This window comes from Alligator mississippiensis, chromosome 2, assembly GCF_030867095.1.
Source record: "Alligator mississippiensis isolate rAllMis1 chromosome 2, rAllMis1, whole genome shotgun sequence".
Taxonomy (NCBI): Eukaryota; Metazoa; Chordata; order Crocodylia; family Alligatoridae; genus Alligator; species Alligator mississippiensis.
Window position 1 is genome coordinate 304,182,903 of NC_081825.1, and position 14,791 is coordinate 304,197,693.

Consider the following 14,791-nt stretch of genomic DNA (forward strand, 5'->3'; position numbering starts at 1 on the left):
AGCAGGGGCCGCTCACCTGGGGCCTCCACTGCGGTCTCTGGGCTTCCGCACCCAGCAGGGAGGAACGGCAGGGTAGCCCCCAGTGCAAGCTCTGGGCGGCTGCAGTCAGAAGGGTTCAGCAGCAGCAGGGGAGGTCCTGCTTTTTCCCTGCCCCCAGCAGCAGCTTCTGCCCAGCTGCAGCTGTCCATCATGACTGGGATGGGTGAATCCAGTGCGGGTGCTGCAAAGATCCTGACCCCGAACGTGGAGTGGGCTGGGGTCGGGGCCAGGGTTGTGCGCTCTGCCTGGGGCTCAGGCTCTGTCCGCACAAGTCCTGGCGCAGTCTCCATGGGGCTGGCAGCAGTGGTAGCAAAAAGGAGACTGCTGCTGGGGCTGCCAGGAAATGGAGTCCAGCCACCAACCTGCCCAAGCCCTGTTGCACGCCCAGGGGCAGTGAGATGCACCACAGGCCGGATGGTGCCAGAGTCAAAGTCCCACCATGGACCAGATCTGGCTCCTGGGTTGTATTTTGCCCAAGCTTGTGCTAGACCATGGTGCTACTGTTCCTAGTCAGTCTGTCTCTGTCCTGCTTACTGGATTCCTTTAACTGTAGCCTGTAGATGTGTTCTGCACTAGTGGCAGCAATAATTTATTTAGATTCTTTCTCTGAACACTTCAGCTACCCTCTTTTGTTTGGAGGCATAATTTCTGCACTGTCATGGCTACATTACTCTTAAACTACCTAGTTATTTGGAGACAAGGTTCCTTGTGTGAATCTGATATCTTTTATTAGACCAGCCCAAATGGTTGGAGAATAGTTATTAGGCAAGCTTTCGAGTTCAAAAACCCTTCGTCAGGCTAAGGAAGCTTCAGCAGTTGGTGTGTGCTCTTCCTGGATGGAATGAAAAGTTATTTGGAAGCATTTATCTCAGCAATTCTGTTCTTTACGCTATAATCATGTTGGCTGAGACGATTGTTTTAATTTCGAATCTTGAATGTCTTCAAAGTTACTTATGGATGCCAGTCTTCAGCTCTGTGATGTAAGTATCTCTTCTTTCTTATGTCTTATGGTTCCAAGTTAGAAACCAGTATCCTTCTACCTTTGTATTCTTTATCAGCTGTTCCAGTATTGTACCAGTATTCCTTACAACATCGTTTTTTCCTCCAGTGAAATAGTAAAAGCCTTGATCATAATTTTTTCATCATTATTCCCCATAGTCAGCTCTTTTGTAATTGCGACAAGTTTCTTTGGCTGGGAATCTGGTATTCCCAGTGGTGCGTGTGCATGCTGTATCTTTCTTCTTTTGGATTGTTTTATCAGCCTATTAATCATGCCCTCTTCCTTGCTGTAGGTTTCACTAGACAAGCCCCTGGCACATTCATAGGTGGTTGCAACACTGGGGGAGAAGGCACCCAGACACCTTGGTCAGCTTCAAAGCCATTTTGCCCAGCTGTTGGGGCCACCCTACTTCAGTAATGATATCCCTCCGCTCCAACAAATCCCCTGCCTGCTGAAAGGGGGCTTAAGAAACACAAGGTCTTGGGATAACACAATGTGGTGCGTCTGCACCAGGGGCGGGCAATTATTTTGGGCAGAGGGCCGCTTACTGAGTTTTGCCAAGCCATTGAGGGCCGCATGACAGGCAGCCCAGGGCAGATAAATATTAATTTTCTAAATTTTTTAGGGGCCCTACAGGCCAGATAGAATAGCCTGGCAGGCTGCACGTGGCCCGTGGGCCACATTTTGCCCACCTGTGGTCTACACATTCACTGCTGTGTCGTAGTTACAGGCAACTCCCGCATCGCACTCTTAAACGGTTCCTGAAAAACCAAGCCTGAAGCGACGAGCGGAGACAGCAACCACGATTGTTATTAACGACCCAAGATAGCGACCGCGAGCATTATAGCAAAACTCGCTGAGCGCCAAGCGAAATCAGGTATCCATTTAAAAAGAGCGTTATCGCAAAACAGCGCCAGGCAAAACAGCGTTAAGCGGGGGTCGCCTGTACTGCATAGTTGAGTACTTCCTCCACGAAGCACCGTGTGAACGCTTACTGTGTGGTAGCGCTGCCAGCACACGGTTTTGTGACGGTCGCCACAGCGGCCTCATAACGCTGCGCAGGAGCTAAGCTACTGCGTGGCAAGCGTCTAGTGTGGACAGCCTGCACGCCGCCCCTGAGGGACTGAGACACCGGCTGCCCTCAGCCTCTTGGGGCTCAAGGCACCCTGGCCAGGCGCGAGCCCCTCTTGGCAAGCGGCAGCGTAACCTTCCTCCAGCCGTGAGGAAGACCGGGGCGACGCGGGAAGGGGACTCGCGCCGGCCCCACGTGCGCGCGCGGCGCCGCCCGGGCCGGGCTGTCCCACCATTTGGACCCTCCGCGCTTCCCGTCCGCAGCAGGTGCCCGGGCCGCGGAGGCGCTGCTGGGACGCGAGCGCGGAGGCAGGGCCCGTCCCCACCCCCAAGATGGCGGCGGAGGCCCGCGATCGGTTCTGCGTAGCCGAGGAGCGGAGCGGCCACTGCGCCGTGGTGGACGGCCATTGCCTCTACGTGTGGGGGGGCTACGTGGTAAGGCGGCTTGCTGCCCGCAGGGCGCCGCGCGCGGGGCCTGGGGGAGGGGGAGGGGAGCTGCTTCGCGCGCCTCGGCCGCTGATTGGCGGAGGGGCGCTGCGCGCGGGCGTTTCGAATCGCGTCAGCTGCGCGCTCGCTCCCAACGGCTGTAACGGCCCTAACGGCCACTCCTGCCTCCCACGTGCCTGTGGGGTCGCGTGTCTCCCTTGACGTCCAGCCTCTCCTACTAGACATCCCCCTCCCCCCCCCCCCCCCCCGGTCCCGCCCCGGACACACTGTACCTCACACCTCCCGCCCGCACGCCTGCTGAGTCCCCCAGAGGGGTCCGGCCAAGAGGAGCAGGGCTGGATGCCCAGTAGCCCTGTGCAAACCAGCCTGGCAAACCTACTGTCCGACCTCTGGGGTGGCCGTTCGTCCGGTTTTATAGAGGACAACTTGGTTTTGTGCTGCTCTGTCCTATCCAGATGAAACCGGGTGCCTTTGTGTCAGACTGGGGGAAGTCTGGAGGAAAATAGAGGACATAAAGGTGTCCGGTTTCCTCTCAGTAGGACAGCGTACAGGTAACCCCCGCTTAGCGCTCGTAATCGGTTCCTGAAAAACCAAGCGTTACGTGAAACAAGCGTTAAGTGAAACTGAAAGTATTTGATGACCCAAGACGGTAACCGCGAGCGTTATAATGAAACTCGCTGAGCGCTCAGTGAAATCAGCTATCGATTTCAAATGACCGCTATAGCGAAATAGCGCTAAGTGAAACAGCGTTAAGTGGGGGTTGCAGGTAGCGGAAAACCGGGCTGTCCTCCATAACACCAGACGAATGTGCACCCTACCAACCCTTCAGCAAAGTGACACCGTCACCCCATACAGCACAAGATGTCACACCCCGACCTGTCACGGGTAAAGCCACTGCCCTGCGGCTGTACAAGGTTGTTAATATACAGTCGAGATCCCGGGGAGAGGATGTGCAGACTCCCCTCCGCAGTCTGTACCAATCTGTCCATGGGAAAAAACTCCTCCTTGACCCCAAGTATGGTGTCACTGACCTTGAACAGAGGGACAGAAGCTGGGGTCGGCATTTCTTTTGGCTAGACGGCCACTTTAGGCATTTTAGTGAATTGTTTGGGTGGGAATGGGGGTGAATTGATACCATCTGTCCCGGGCCTGTCCACCCTGCACCCGCTGAGCGCTGGACAGGACGGGCCAGCCAGCCAGGACCACCACAGGCAGGGCACGCTCCACTGGGCAGATGGGACGGGGTTGTGGGCAGACGGGGTGGCACCCGGGAGCTGGACAGGCGGTGACAGCACGGGGTCAGGCCCAAGAGCAGAGGTGTGATCCACTCCCTGTATGTGTCGCTGCCCACGGTCGTGGCCCCTGCCTACCTGTCCTCCTCCCAGATGCGGGGGGGCGGGCCTTGAACACAACATTTTATTAATATAGTTACAATTTTAAAGTCATCTGTAAGCCAAACCGTGCCTCAATCCTTGTAATAAAATAATTTCTAAATACCTCTTTATTTTGGCATTTGATTTTGGTTTTTTTACCTGGAGGGAGCTGTTCTTCACTTCCTAGCTGCCACATGCATATATGCACGGGGGCATGCTGCATGTGGCATCCCCTACTTCCCTGTCCTCCCAGCCCCATGCAGCCCCTTGCAGGCTGGAATTCGGCCAACCTGCAAAGGGAAATCCATAGTTTTCCGTGGTTTTCTCCTTTAAAGGTGGAAAATCCACACTTTTCTCCTTTTTAAGGAGGAAATCTGTATTTTTCCATGGCAAACGGAAAACCCAGATCCATGATTATCAGCCCTTCTGAGGACTGCAACCTTCTCTCAGAGTTTTTATCAGGAATTTCAAATCTGGTCTCCCTCATTTTTTCTGGGTTCATTCTTGGAGGACCTAATGTTGCTTTTGAGATCTTTGCCCAGACTGAAAGTGCAGAGGTATTGAATGTCCTGTGTTTTGTAAGCTACAGGTTTGTAATAAGCTGTAATGGTCTATGAAGCATAACTGAAACATATTTTGCTTACCTTTTTCTTTATAGTCAATTGAAGAAAATGAAGTATATTTACCAAATGATGAACTTTGGGTCTATGAAATTGACACTGCATTATGGTAAGTCACATTTTTTATTATTAACTTACAAACTGTGCTGCTTTGACTGATTATTATTATTTATGGTAAAAAATGTTTCAGCTACATAAATTAGGCCTATTTTGTGTTTCTATAAACTTGTATTCTGTCCCTATCTGTAATATAGAGCACCTGTGTAAGGGTAGGCAAGTTGCTAATTTGTGCTTCTAAGTTTCTGGGTACTTAACTTAGTCAGATTTGCAGAAGTACAAAACACTCAAAACTGCAACTGAAGTTCCTGAAACTGTTCTTGAATATGCAAATACTGTTATACTAAGCACCCTGCAAAGCCAGGTTCTAGTTGTGTCAGACTTGGCACCCAAAATTAGTGAATAATTTTTACTTGAATCTCTCTGCGCCTTATTTTCCCACTTTAAAATGATGTACTTCATCACCTCCTTACAATTTTAGGAACATTTAAATATTAGAAAACCCCATGAGGAAATCAGTGATTCCATAAATAACTGAAAATTAAGTTCGGTCTATCCTTTGTACTAAATGAGGCAGAAATTCTGTGGGGGAAAAATGGCATGTGAAAATGTAATTAAAGACTGGATCATTATGCATAGGCACAAAGAAAGTCCTTTAAGGTTGCACAGGCAGCCTTAATTCTGGTGTTTCTTAAATGTTGAGTGTTTGACCTTGCAGTCTTAATAACGTTCTTTAATATATTTTTTGTTTTCAGTATGCTTCATACTTAATCATTTTATGCACAAAATTAATTAGAAATAACTTTTCCACCACACAGCATGAATCTAATACAGTCAACTGTAGTGATCTTTCTGATATTACATACAACCAAAGGTATTACAGCAACCGTGGGACTATATAATCATGTAGTCCCACTTGGTCACTGTCCTGAAACAACTCACAATCTAATTAGAACTAAAAGGCAAGGTTTGTGTAAGAGCAAATGAGTATAAACTAAGCACCAATATAGTTAAGTTGAACATTTGAAGGACCATCAAATCACTGAAAATATGGAACAGACTTTAACTAGAAAAAGTCGGAGAAGAAAAGTCTTCAAATTGAACTTTTTAAATTTAGTATTGCACGACACGGTTGCCTTTTATAGCAGGGTATTGGCTTCGATAACCCAGGAAATTCCTTAGTCGTATTGCTTACATTCTTTCATTTGCTAAACAGTTATGTAGGAACCTAATTATAAGATTTAATGAGTTTGTTGAATTGCAGGACAATGCACCTAATGGAAGGAGAGTTACCTACCTCTATGTCAGGAAGCTGTGGAGCTTGCATTAATGGGAGCCTGTACATATTTGGTGGATTTGATGATAAAGGATACAGTAATCGGGTAATGTTTTTTTTTAATACTGAGTGTATTGTAATTGAATGACTAATAACATAGACTTCTAACAAAGCAGAGAACGCTTTACAGTTAAACAGAGAAAATCTAAGGCTGAAGTTTTGGTTTTAATGCAGAAGTGTTGTACTTAAATTGTGGATCTCATTCTGTAATCTCTGAGCCTGTGCACAGCTCCCTTTGTCTTCACTGCTAGTTTTGAATGGGTTATGGTAATGCCAACATGTTAAGATTTCAATTTTTAAAACTTGCTAGTATTTCCCTAGACTAATCTTATTTCTATTGGAAAAAATAAGTTTGCCACCATAATTAGACTGATTTCACATTTTCACTTTGTCTTTTCTCTTTAGTGGCTTGTTGGTTATTTCTTTGGATGGTCAGATAATAATTAGTCAACATTAATAGGATGGCTGGTTTTCCTGATGATTGTGGACAACTGTTAAATGCTAATCATTAGTGAAATATAAGAAATAAGTTATTTTAGTCTATTAATGCATTAGAAGCATTAGTGTCAGTGTCAGTTTAGATTAGTAAACAAGTTCATATGCTTAATTTACAAGAAGCACTGATTTTTAAACCCCTAGTTTATACAGTCCAGACTAGGTCAGGCAGAAGTGTTTCAGGTTGGTAGAAACAAAGGGTGAAATACTGACCTTGTTGAAGTCAATTGCAAAACTTTAGTTTATGGGTGTCAAACTGGTTGGTTCCCTGGGCCAGATCTAGACCACAAAGTTCCTTGCAGACTGGGTCTGGACCCACCTCTGGCAACAAGGCAGGTGACATCCAGGAGCCATGGGGATTAATGCAACTCTTGTTCAGCCCCCACCACTTCTGGCACACATCCCCAGTGGTGTTCCATATTCTGGATTTCAGCAAGGGGTCTCACCCCAGCTTGCCTAACCCGCAAATTCTGCACTTCTCTGGGAGCCCCATGGGCCAGATGACAAGGCTCTGCAGGACAGATGCAGCCTGTGGGCCCTGTGTTTGACATCTGTGTTTCAGCTGACTTCAGATGTGCAAGATTTCATTGCTTCTAGCTGTACTTTGCTTATGTACAAGCTGTCAGCAGATCAATCTCTTTTCAACATAGTCACTACATGCTGTCAATTACACTGACTTTTTTTAAGGAATAATTATGATTTTCTTTTGCTCTTTTTCATCACAGCTATTGATGAGTTGTGCTTGATTCTTCAAAATCATTTACTTTATACTGAAAATATTAATTTTTTCTTTTAAGCTATATTATGTTAATTTGCGAACAAAAAATGGAACCTATAGGTGGAAAAAAATTACAAATTTTAAAGGTCAACCTCCTACACCACGTGACAAGCTTTCCTGCTGGGTGTATAAGGACAGGTAACACATCAAGAATATTTTTAATACCTATTAATCAAAGGGAAGAAGTGCTGTAACACAAGGCTGGTACTCAGGAAACTGTAGTTCTGATTATGACCGCCTATGTGACTTTGGAAAGATTTCTTCGTTTGTACCTCCATTTTCTGTAAAACTGGAATAATAGTACCTATAACTTCATTTTGGAGGGGTGTTGTCAGATTTAATTAAACGTTGTGAAGTGCTTTGAGAGTCTTGGATAATAGGCACTATGCCATATATTTTTATTTTATTGATTTAAATTATGTATATATTTTTATTCAATATGTACATTTTTTGAAGTCTCAATATTTATATTGTAAGAGCTACTTGGCAAAATTGGTTTTTAAATGTAGCTTTAATTATTTAAGTATATTTAAGTAAAATATGTAAACATTTTACTTCAGGTCCTATACTTTTCATGGGAGAGTCTAGATAGGATAGTAGCATTGGTCATTAAGAAAACGGTAAATAGCATGCAAGGCAGTTTGTGAACACCATTGTAAACAAAGATGATATACAATGTGTACAGAACAGAATAAAAATTTAATTGATTTCTGCATTCCATGTCTTCCAGGTAGTGACACAATTACATGATGTCTCTGTATTTCCATTTCAAAATTCATTCCCTTGCTTTTGCAGGTTTGTGTCAGGCACATTTATGTGTATGGTGACTCTGCCTGCATCATAAAATTAGTGTGTTAATTAATTAATTAATATGTTGCCCTTCCCAACAAAGCCTCAGGGTGGTTTACACTAAGAAAAACAGAATAACTTAAAAACAGGAGAGCAAGAGAGTCAAAAGAATTTAAAAAGGAACTAGAACATCAATATATATAGTATGAAATATTTTCCTTTGTTTACAGATTAATGAAGGGGAGGTTAATTGATTCATATTTCTAAATGAAATAAGAATTAAAAGGTGCAGTTTATCAAAATACTAAACTGAACTTTCATTTAAAACAAATTGAGTTCTTCAATTTTTTTGTTCTTTCAGGTTAATATATTTTGGTGGTTATGGATGTAGGAAACACAATGAACTGAGTGACTGTTTTGATGTTCACGATGCATTTTGGGTAAGAGACCTGTGAAACTTGTTACCGTTTTAGAATGGCTAGTTCCTTTTGATTATTGAAGAATACTTGTTGCACTGCAGCCAATTGGTATGAGAGATTCTGTTTTCTCTTTAATTTGTCACTATGCATTTTCATCAATATTAACTTAGAACTTAATCTTCTATTTAAGATTGAAGTCACAGTTGTTTTTCCTACATATTGTAGGAACACAAGACTGCGTTTTCCAAATAAAGGGACACAAAAATATTATTAAAGTAGAAAATGGGGGATATTTTATTCAATTCTAAAATTTCCATTTAAAGAAAATTCTAGCATTGATTTCCTTGAAGTTATAGTGGGAAATATGAATATGGAACTTTAAATATATACAAATATCTTCACTTATTGAATTATACACAATAAGCATCTTTATTTTAAGATGTCTGACTTACAATATCCTAATTGGAACATGAATAGGCAGACTCTGTGTGTGAGCAACTGTTACTGCTATTAACAAGAGCTAGATGAGCATTTAGAACAGGTCCCTTAAATTAGTGGTTCTCAACTTTTTAAATTCTGGGACCCATTTGCCAAGATCAGTGGTTTGTCCTGATCCACACCCCACTGGCGCTGCCAATACCTGACCCAAAGTCCCTTGCCAGAGCCCCTCACCCCCATGTCACAGTCCCTTATCCCCCTCTGGGCCATGATGATGATGCCCCTTACTCCCAGTCTACAGTCCCATGCCTCTGACCGGCCCTGCCAGAGGACCTCTGGATACCCCCATCCCACTTGGGCTGGAGCATGAGTAGCGAGTGCAGGCCCTTACGTGTATGGGCACCAGCCCCGTGCCCACCATCCAGGCATGCAGCTCCCTGCTGCAAAGAACCACCCCCACCTCTTTCCCCTGCTGAAGGGTCAGGCACCTTCTCCTTACCAATACTCCTGCCCTGCTGCAGCCCTGCATCTGGCCATCGTCCTCAGCACCCATGCGTGTACGCACATACACACGCATGCATGCGCACCCTCCTGACAGTCCCCTGAACTTCCATCCCCTGCTCCCCATACACTTATCTGCGCCCAGTGGCTGGGGCTGCTTCCATGACTCAGCCTCACTGTATGCTGGCCACGTGTGTCTGCCCAGGTAGATGCACGTGCACCCACTGGCTCTAAATGACCCACTTTTGGGTTGCAACCCACCAGTTGAGAAGCACTGCCTTAAATCATATATTAGCATTAACCTACAAGAAAATATCTTACCAAGGAAGTAAACAATTTGATTATATTAAGCACATTCTGCTAAGGCTAGGGACAGAAGCTATGCACAAACTGGCTTAAGTGATCAGGAGCTGGTTTAAACCTGTAACAGAACAGAAGTTCAGTGCAGTTAAACTGCTTTAAAAATTCCCAAAATTGGTTTAAAGTAAACCTGGATGGATGCAATATCAGACTTAACTGATTTAGGTCAGACCGGTTTATGAAACTTCTTTCTCAGATCCTTTTCTGTTACAAGTTAACTCATAGCCCTGGGCTGCGTTCTCTGCTCCAGCACGTGTACCCCCTGAGATCAGCTGTGCACCCCCTGGAAGCACCAACAGCGAAACTGGAAGTGCCAGCGGAAGTGCCCCTGCACACTTGGGAGGCACCAGTTGCCCATGGGGGGGGACGGGTAAACCCCCACTGTGGGCTTCTCCCCTGCCTGGGAGTCAGCCCCACTGGGCTTGCCCCCCACCCCTGGCTCTGTACCCAATGCAGGTGGGGTGGAAGTGCACAGTGGGGGCTTTATTCCCCCCGCCCAAGCTGGGAACTGGGCTTATCACCTGGCCACAACCCTCCTCTGCTGGCAGACCTGCTGGGGGATGGGGGCATTTCCCCCCACTCCCTCCTCAGCTGGCCTGCTGCCCCAGGAGGGGGCATGGCTAGGGGACCCAAGGAGGGGACATGGCTGGGGGACTTGCCCGGCTCCGGGTGGGTGGAGGGTGGGGACAGAGGGACAAAAGCCTCACTGGGGGCATCGCCCCTCCCCCCTTGCCAGGGAGACCCCAGCTGGTGGTCCGGTGGCGAGATGGGGTTTTCTCCCCATGCCTGCTCCTTAGCCTGCCTGGGGCTGAGGAGGGGGAGTGACTGGGGGACTTGTCCAACTCTGGGCATGGGGGAGAGAAGCTGAAATTCTCTGCTGGGGGCTTCCCCCTTTCCCCATGCCGGGGCAGTCCCAGCTGGGGGTCCAGTGCCAGGGTGGGGGCAGTTTCCCCCATTCCTGCTTCTCAGCTGGCCAGAGGCGGAGGAAATGATGTGGCTGAGGGAATCGCTGGGCTCTGGGCTTTGTGCAGTGGTGAGCAGGCTGGGAGGCCTGCTCTAGCATCCTCCAGGTACTGGTATGGGCCGCTAAAGGGGTCTGGCTGCCTTTCTGGGTTGAAAAGTCATTTCACTTGCTTATTGGTTCAGTCTAGGGGGCAGTTCAGAGAAATCTGTAGGATTAAATGGATTCAGCCTCAGGCTTTTTGACTGTCTGTACTTAGCCTAAAAGTTTGATAGTAAACTTTTCTAAATCATGGCAGTCTAAATTCTGTTTTCAAAAGTTTCTTCAGCATTTAGAGGCCCAAATCCCATTCCCTTTCAATGACGTTTGCACTGCAAAATGTTTAAATCATTTTGAAAATGTTACTAAGGGTATATTGTTAAAATACAAATAAGGACATGAATTTCCTCATAATTCATTTACTTTCTTTTAACTTGTCATTTTTATGCCTAAAACTTTTTGACAAACCACAGGAATTGTGAGATTAAATTTAAAATTATATTTAAAAAATGTATTTAACTCTCCTGTTTCAGGAAGGGCAAATATACTGGGGATGGCACAATGATGTTCATGTCTTTGATACAAACACACAGACTTGGTTTCAGCCAACAATTAGAGTGAGTATTTTTGTAAATGCTTAATCATTCTATACATAGTTTTGTAACTGCCACGTATTGAACAATTACTGGACTTCAGAGTTTGGAAAATGTTAGTATTTCTTGGGCTAATAATATTGAAGTACTTATGTTCTCCTTGTCTTACAACACAAGAACAAGGCAACAGTCTAGTAAAAGGTGGCGGATGCTAAACTGATAAAAGGAAATACCCATATGAAAAAGTAATTGGACTGGGACTTATTGCCACAGGTGCTACAGAGGCCAAGGGCATAGCAAGGATTCAAAGAGGGGTTGAATATATAGATATATATGTATATGTATGTATGTATATATGTATATGTACGTAGGGGGTCTATTTGTACAGGGGTGTATATGTAGGGAACATTATGTTTAGCATAGGGGGAACATATACACCTGAAGAATGAGTACTGTATATTTGCAGTTGCTCTATTTTATATTTTTATTTCATTAAAGGTTTAGTGTTACAAAAGCTCTAGCAAGCTTGTAGCAAACTGATGCTACTTACCGGCTATTAGAAAGGTACCTGACATCCTGTGTATAAAAACATCTATTACCTTGAACAATCTCTCAGTACAAAGGAATGTACAATGGAATGTAATTTTTTTTATATCAATTAACATTAGGATCAAAGCATAGCATAGAGCCTCATAACGTTCTGGGAGTGCTTAAGTGGCTTTTGTGTGGTGTTCTAATGTTCTTATAAAACTAGATGTCGGAGGAAATGTACCTCTGAAAAGTAAGACCCAGCCCTGCAATTTCTATTTCTTATTTACAAGGGACAAACTCTCAATAGTATCATCAATGGATACTGCATAAAACTGTTAAGGATCTGATTTCTAGTTCAGAACTGTCAGGTGATGCTTTGCACCATAGAAAATCAGGCCCCCACAGGACTTACTCATCAGTGCTCTTGCAGACTTATATGAGGGAAAATTAAAGCGAGTCACTGGAATTTCACTGGCAGTAAGCTGGAATAATGTATTGCATTGATAAATCAAGCCAAAAGAGAACAAAGTAAACACCAAAATGCACGGGAATTTAGTGTTAACTTTTTTTTGCAGCATTTAATCTAAGCGGAGTCTTGGATGTTCTTCTCAAATTGTTTCTTTTTGGTTTTGCAAATGTTTTGGAAAATAAAGGATATATTTCAGTCCTCTTTTTGCAATTTATACCTGATTGATTGCAGCCTTAACTGGTACTGTACAGGGTAACATCTTCAAGTGTCTTTGCATCATTTCTTTCAGGGTGGAGAGCCACCTCAGCCTCGAGCAGCTCATACATGTGCTGTGCTGGGAAATAAGGGTTATATCTTTGGAGGACGAGTACTGGTTAGTACCTATTTAATGAATAATTAATTTGTAGTAATGTAATGTGTTTGCCAGTTACTTATTGATAGCAGTTTATCTACATAGCACCAATAAAGCCCATAATGTCTGTGGTCCTAGCCACTATATTTGTGAGAGGTGTCCCTAGATGCCTTTTTTTCCTCTGTGTGCCCCACAAAGGGTAGTAGACATCTGTTCTCTGTATTCAGTCTAGATGAAAGAGGCACAAATCCCTCTCCAAAAAAAAAGGAGGGTGGATGTTTGTTTTTTACCTGCCTCCATAATTGCCAGCTGAGGTGCCCTTTTTGGCACAATGTGACTGTGTTATGTTTGGCATACAGCTGTAGCTAAATGTCAAGAGATCTCCATTTCCATTTTTATATAATTTTTTGCACATTGTCTAGCAAGTGCAGAGAAGAATCTAATCAAACATTTTTAGAGCAATTTTTTAACATATGTTAGGGTAGTTTAACTAAAGTTGCTTCATCAAGCCCAAGATAAAACATTCACATAACAGATTATTATTGCATAAGTTTTTACTTTCAGCTGGTGGGTAAATGTCACACACAAAAGAGAAACTCATATCAATCAACATTGTACAGCTAGCAGTGGTTAGTCACATTATCAGTTGAATATAGAACCCATGGGCCATTAAGAAATATGACAATACATATGTTGTTTTATAGGATGTTTAAGGATGCATAAACTGCTTAAAAACCTATAACATTTGCCTGGCTATATATTACCACTGGTATTTCAACATAATAAACCACTGGCAGTATGATGAAAAAAATATTTAAAATATGGTTTTTGATATGTCACCTTCAAGCAAATGGTGGGTTGTTAATATTCCGTATTAAAATAACTTTAAAGGCTTCTATATGGTCAGACTGTTTATTTTTTATATTTTAATTAATGATTTGTTAGCAAGTGATACATTTTAACAAATGTTTTAATTTTCTTTAATGCTGTCTCTCCTAAACAATGAGGGAATTTATAGCACTATCCACATCTCTCTCTGACTCTCACATGCAGTCAGACGCTATTACAGAGTTTACAATTTGGAGAAAATACTTAAAAAACCATAATATTATATACAAATGATTTTGTTTTAAAAGACATGAAAGTTACCAAACTAAGCTTTTCTCAGTTGGGAAACACTGAAAGTCAGCTAAGGAATCACTAATTGGCTACACTGAACATATGTAATGAGTGAGAGAGGGTCCTGTGATTTGGAGATAAAGCTGCTGGCCTTAGGTAACTGCAGGTGATATAGAACAGTGCAGCATGTGACATCAGCAACATAGGCAAGCATATCAAGCCTGTCCTCTCTCTCTCTGTCAGGGGCGGGCAATTATTTTGAGCGGAGGGCCACTTAGTGAGTTTTGGCAAGCCATCGAGGGCCACATGACAGGCAGTCAGGGCAGATAAATATTAATTTTCTAAAATTTTTAGGGGCCCCACGAGCCAGATAGAATCATCTGGTGGGCTGTATCTGGCCCTCAGGCTGCATTTTGCCCACCCCTGCTCTACATAGATCATCAAGATTGGTTCTTGGTCTCAGTCTTTATCTTCAACATACTTAATTACCTGGGCCCAATGTATTTTAATAGCTAACAAAAAATTGCCAAAACTTGGTAGTGAGACCAGCCATATAACTGAATTCAAAAAAGGATTAGATCAATTTATGGAAGATAAGTCCATAAGAAGCTATTAAATGTAGTAAGGATATGCTCTCAGGCCTAGGATATCCTCAGAGCTATGGTTGCTGGTAACTTGGAAAGCTTGACAGGAGGTATGGAGGTGATGGTGGATCACTCAATACCTACCGTTTCTTATATTCTTCCTCTAAAGCCTCTACAACTTGTCACTGTCAAAGATTGGGTTACTGAGCTAGGTGAACCTTTGGTCTGACCCAGTATGCCAATATGAATGAAGATCATGGTTGACAACTCTGCTTTTCAAGCAACATGGACAGAGCCGTCCCGAGAGATGTGCGGGGCCTGGGGCATATCAGCCCGTGCAGGGGGAGACGGGCCTGTGGGGTGAGCAGGGTTGGGGGAGGGGGGTGGCAGTGAGCGGCCAGAGCTGGCAGAGTTTGGTGG

The 14,791-nt window shown here is 44.2% G+C and overlaps 1 protein-coding gene across 2 annotated transcripts in view; it reads left to right on the forward strand.

Annotated features, from left to right (window-relative positions):
* The first annotated feature begins 2,404 nt into the window (after window positions 1–2,404).
* Window positions 2,405–14,791, forward strand: part of KLHDC1 (kelch domain containing 1) — a 39,991-nt gene continuing 27,604 nt past the window's right edge. The window contains exons 1-7 of one of the 2 annotated variants that reach the window (XM_014601319.3): window positions 2,405–2,545; window positions 4,589–4,659; window positions 5,872–5,989; window positions 7,236–7,354; window positions 8,367–8,445; window positions 11,257–11,340; window positions 12,606–12,689. In XM_014601319.3, the coding sequence (XP_014456805.1) occupies window positions 2,444–2,545; window positions 4,589–4,659; window positions 5,872–5,989; window positions 7,236–7,354; window positions 8,367–8,445; window positions 11,257–11,340; window positions 12,606–12,689 (657 nt within the window). In that variant the 5' untranslated portion in view covers window positions 2,405–2,443. Of the gene's footprint in view, window positions 2,546–2,979; window positions 3,443–4,588; window positions 4,660–5,871; window positions 5,990–7,235; window positions 7,355–8,366; window positions 8,446–11,256; window positions 11,341–12,605; window positions 12,690–14,791 lie in introns of those variants that run through there. The other variant, XM_059723430.1, reaches the window with a different exon arrangement.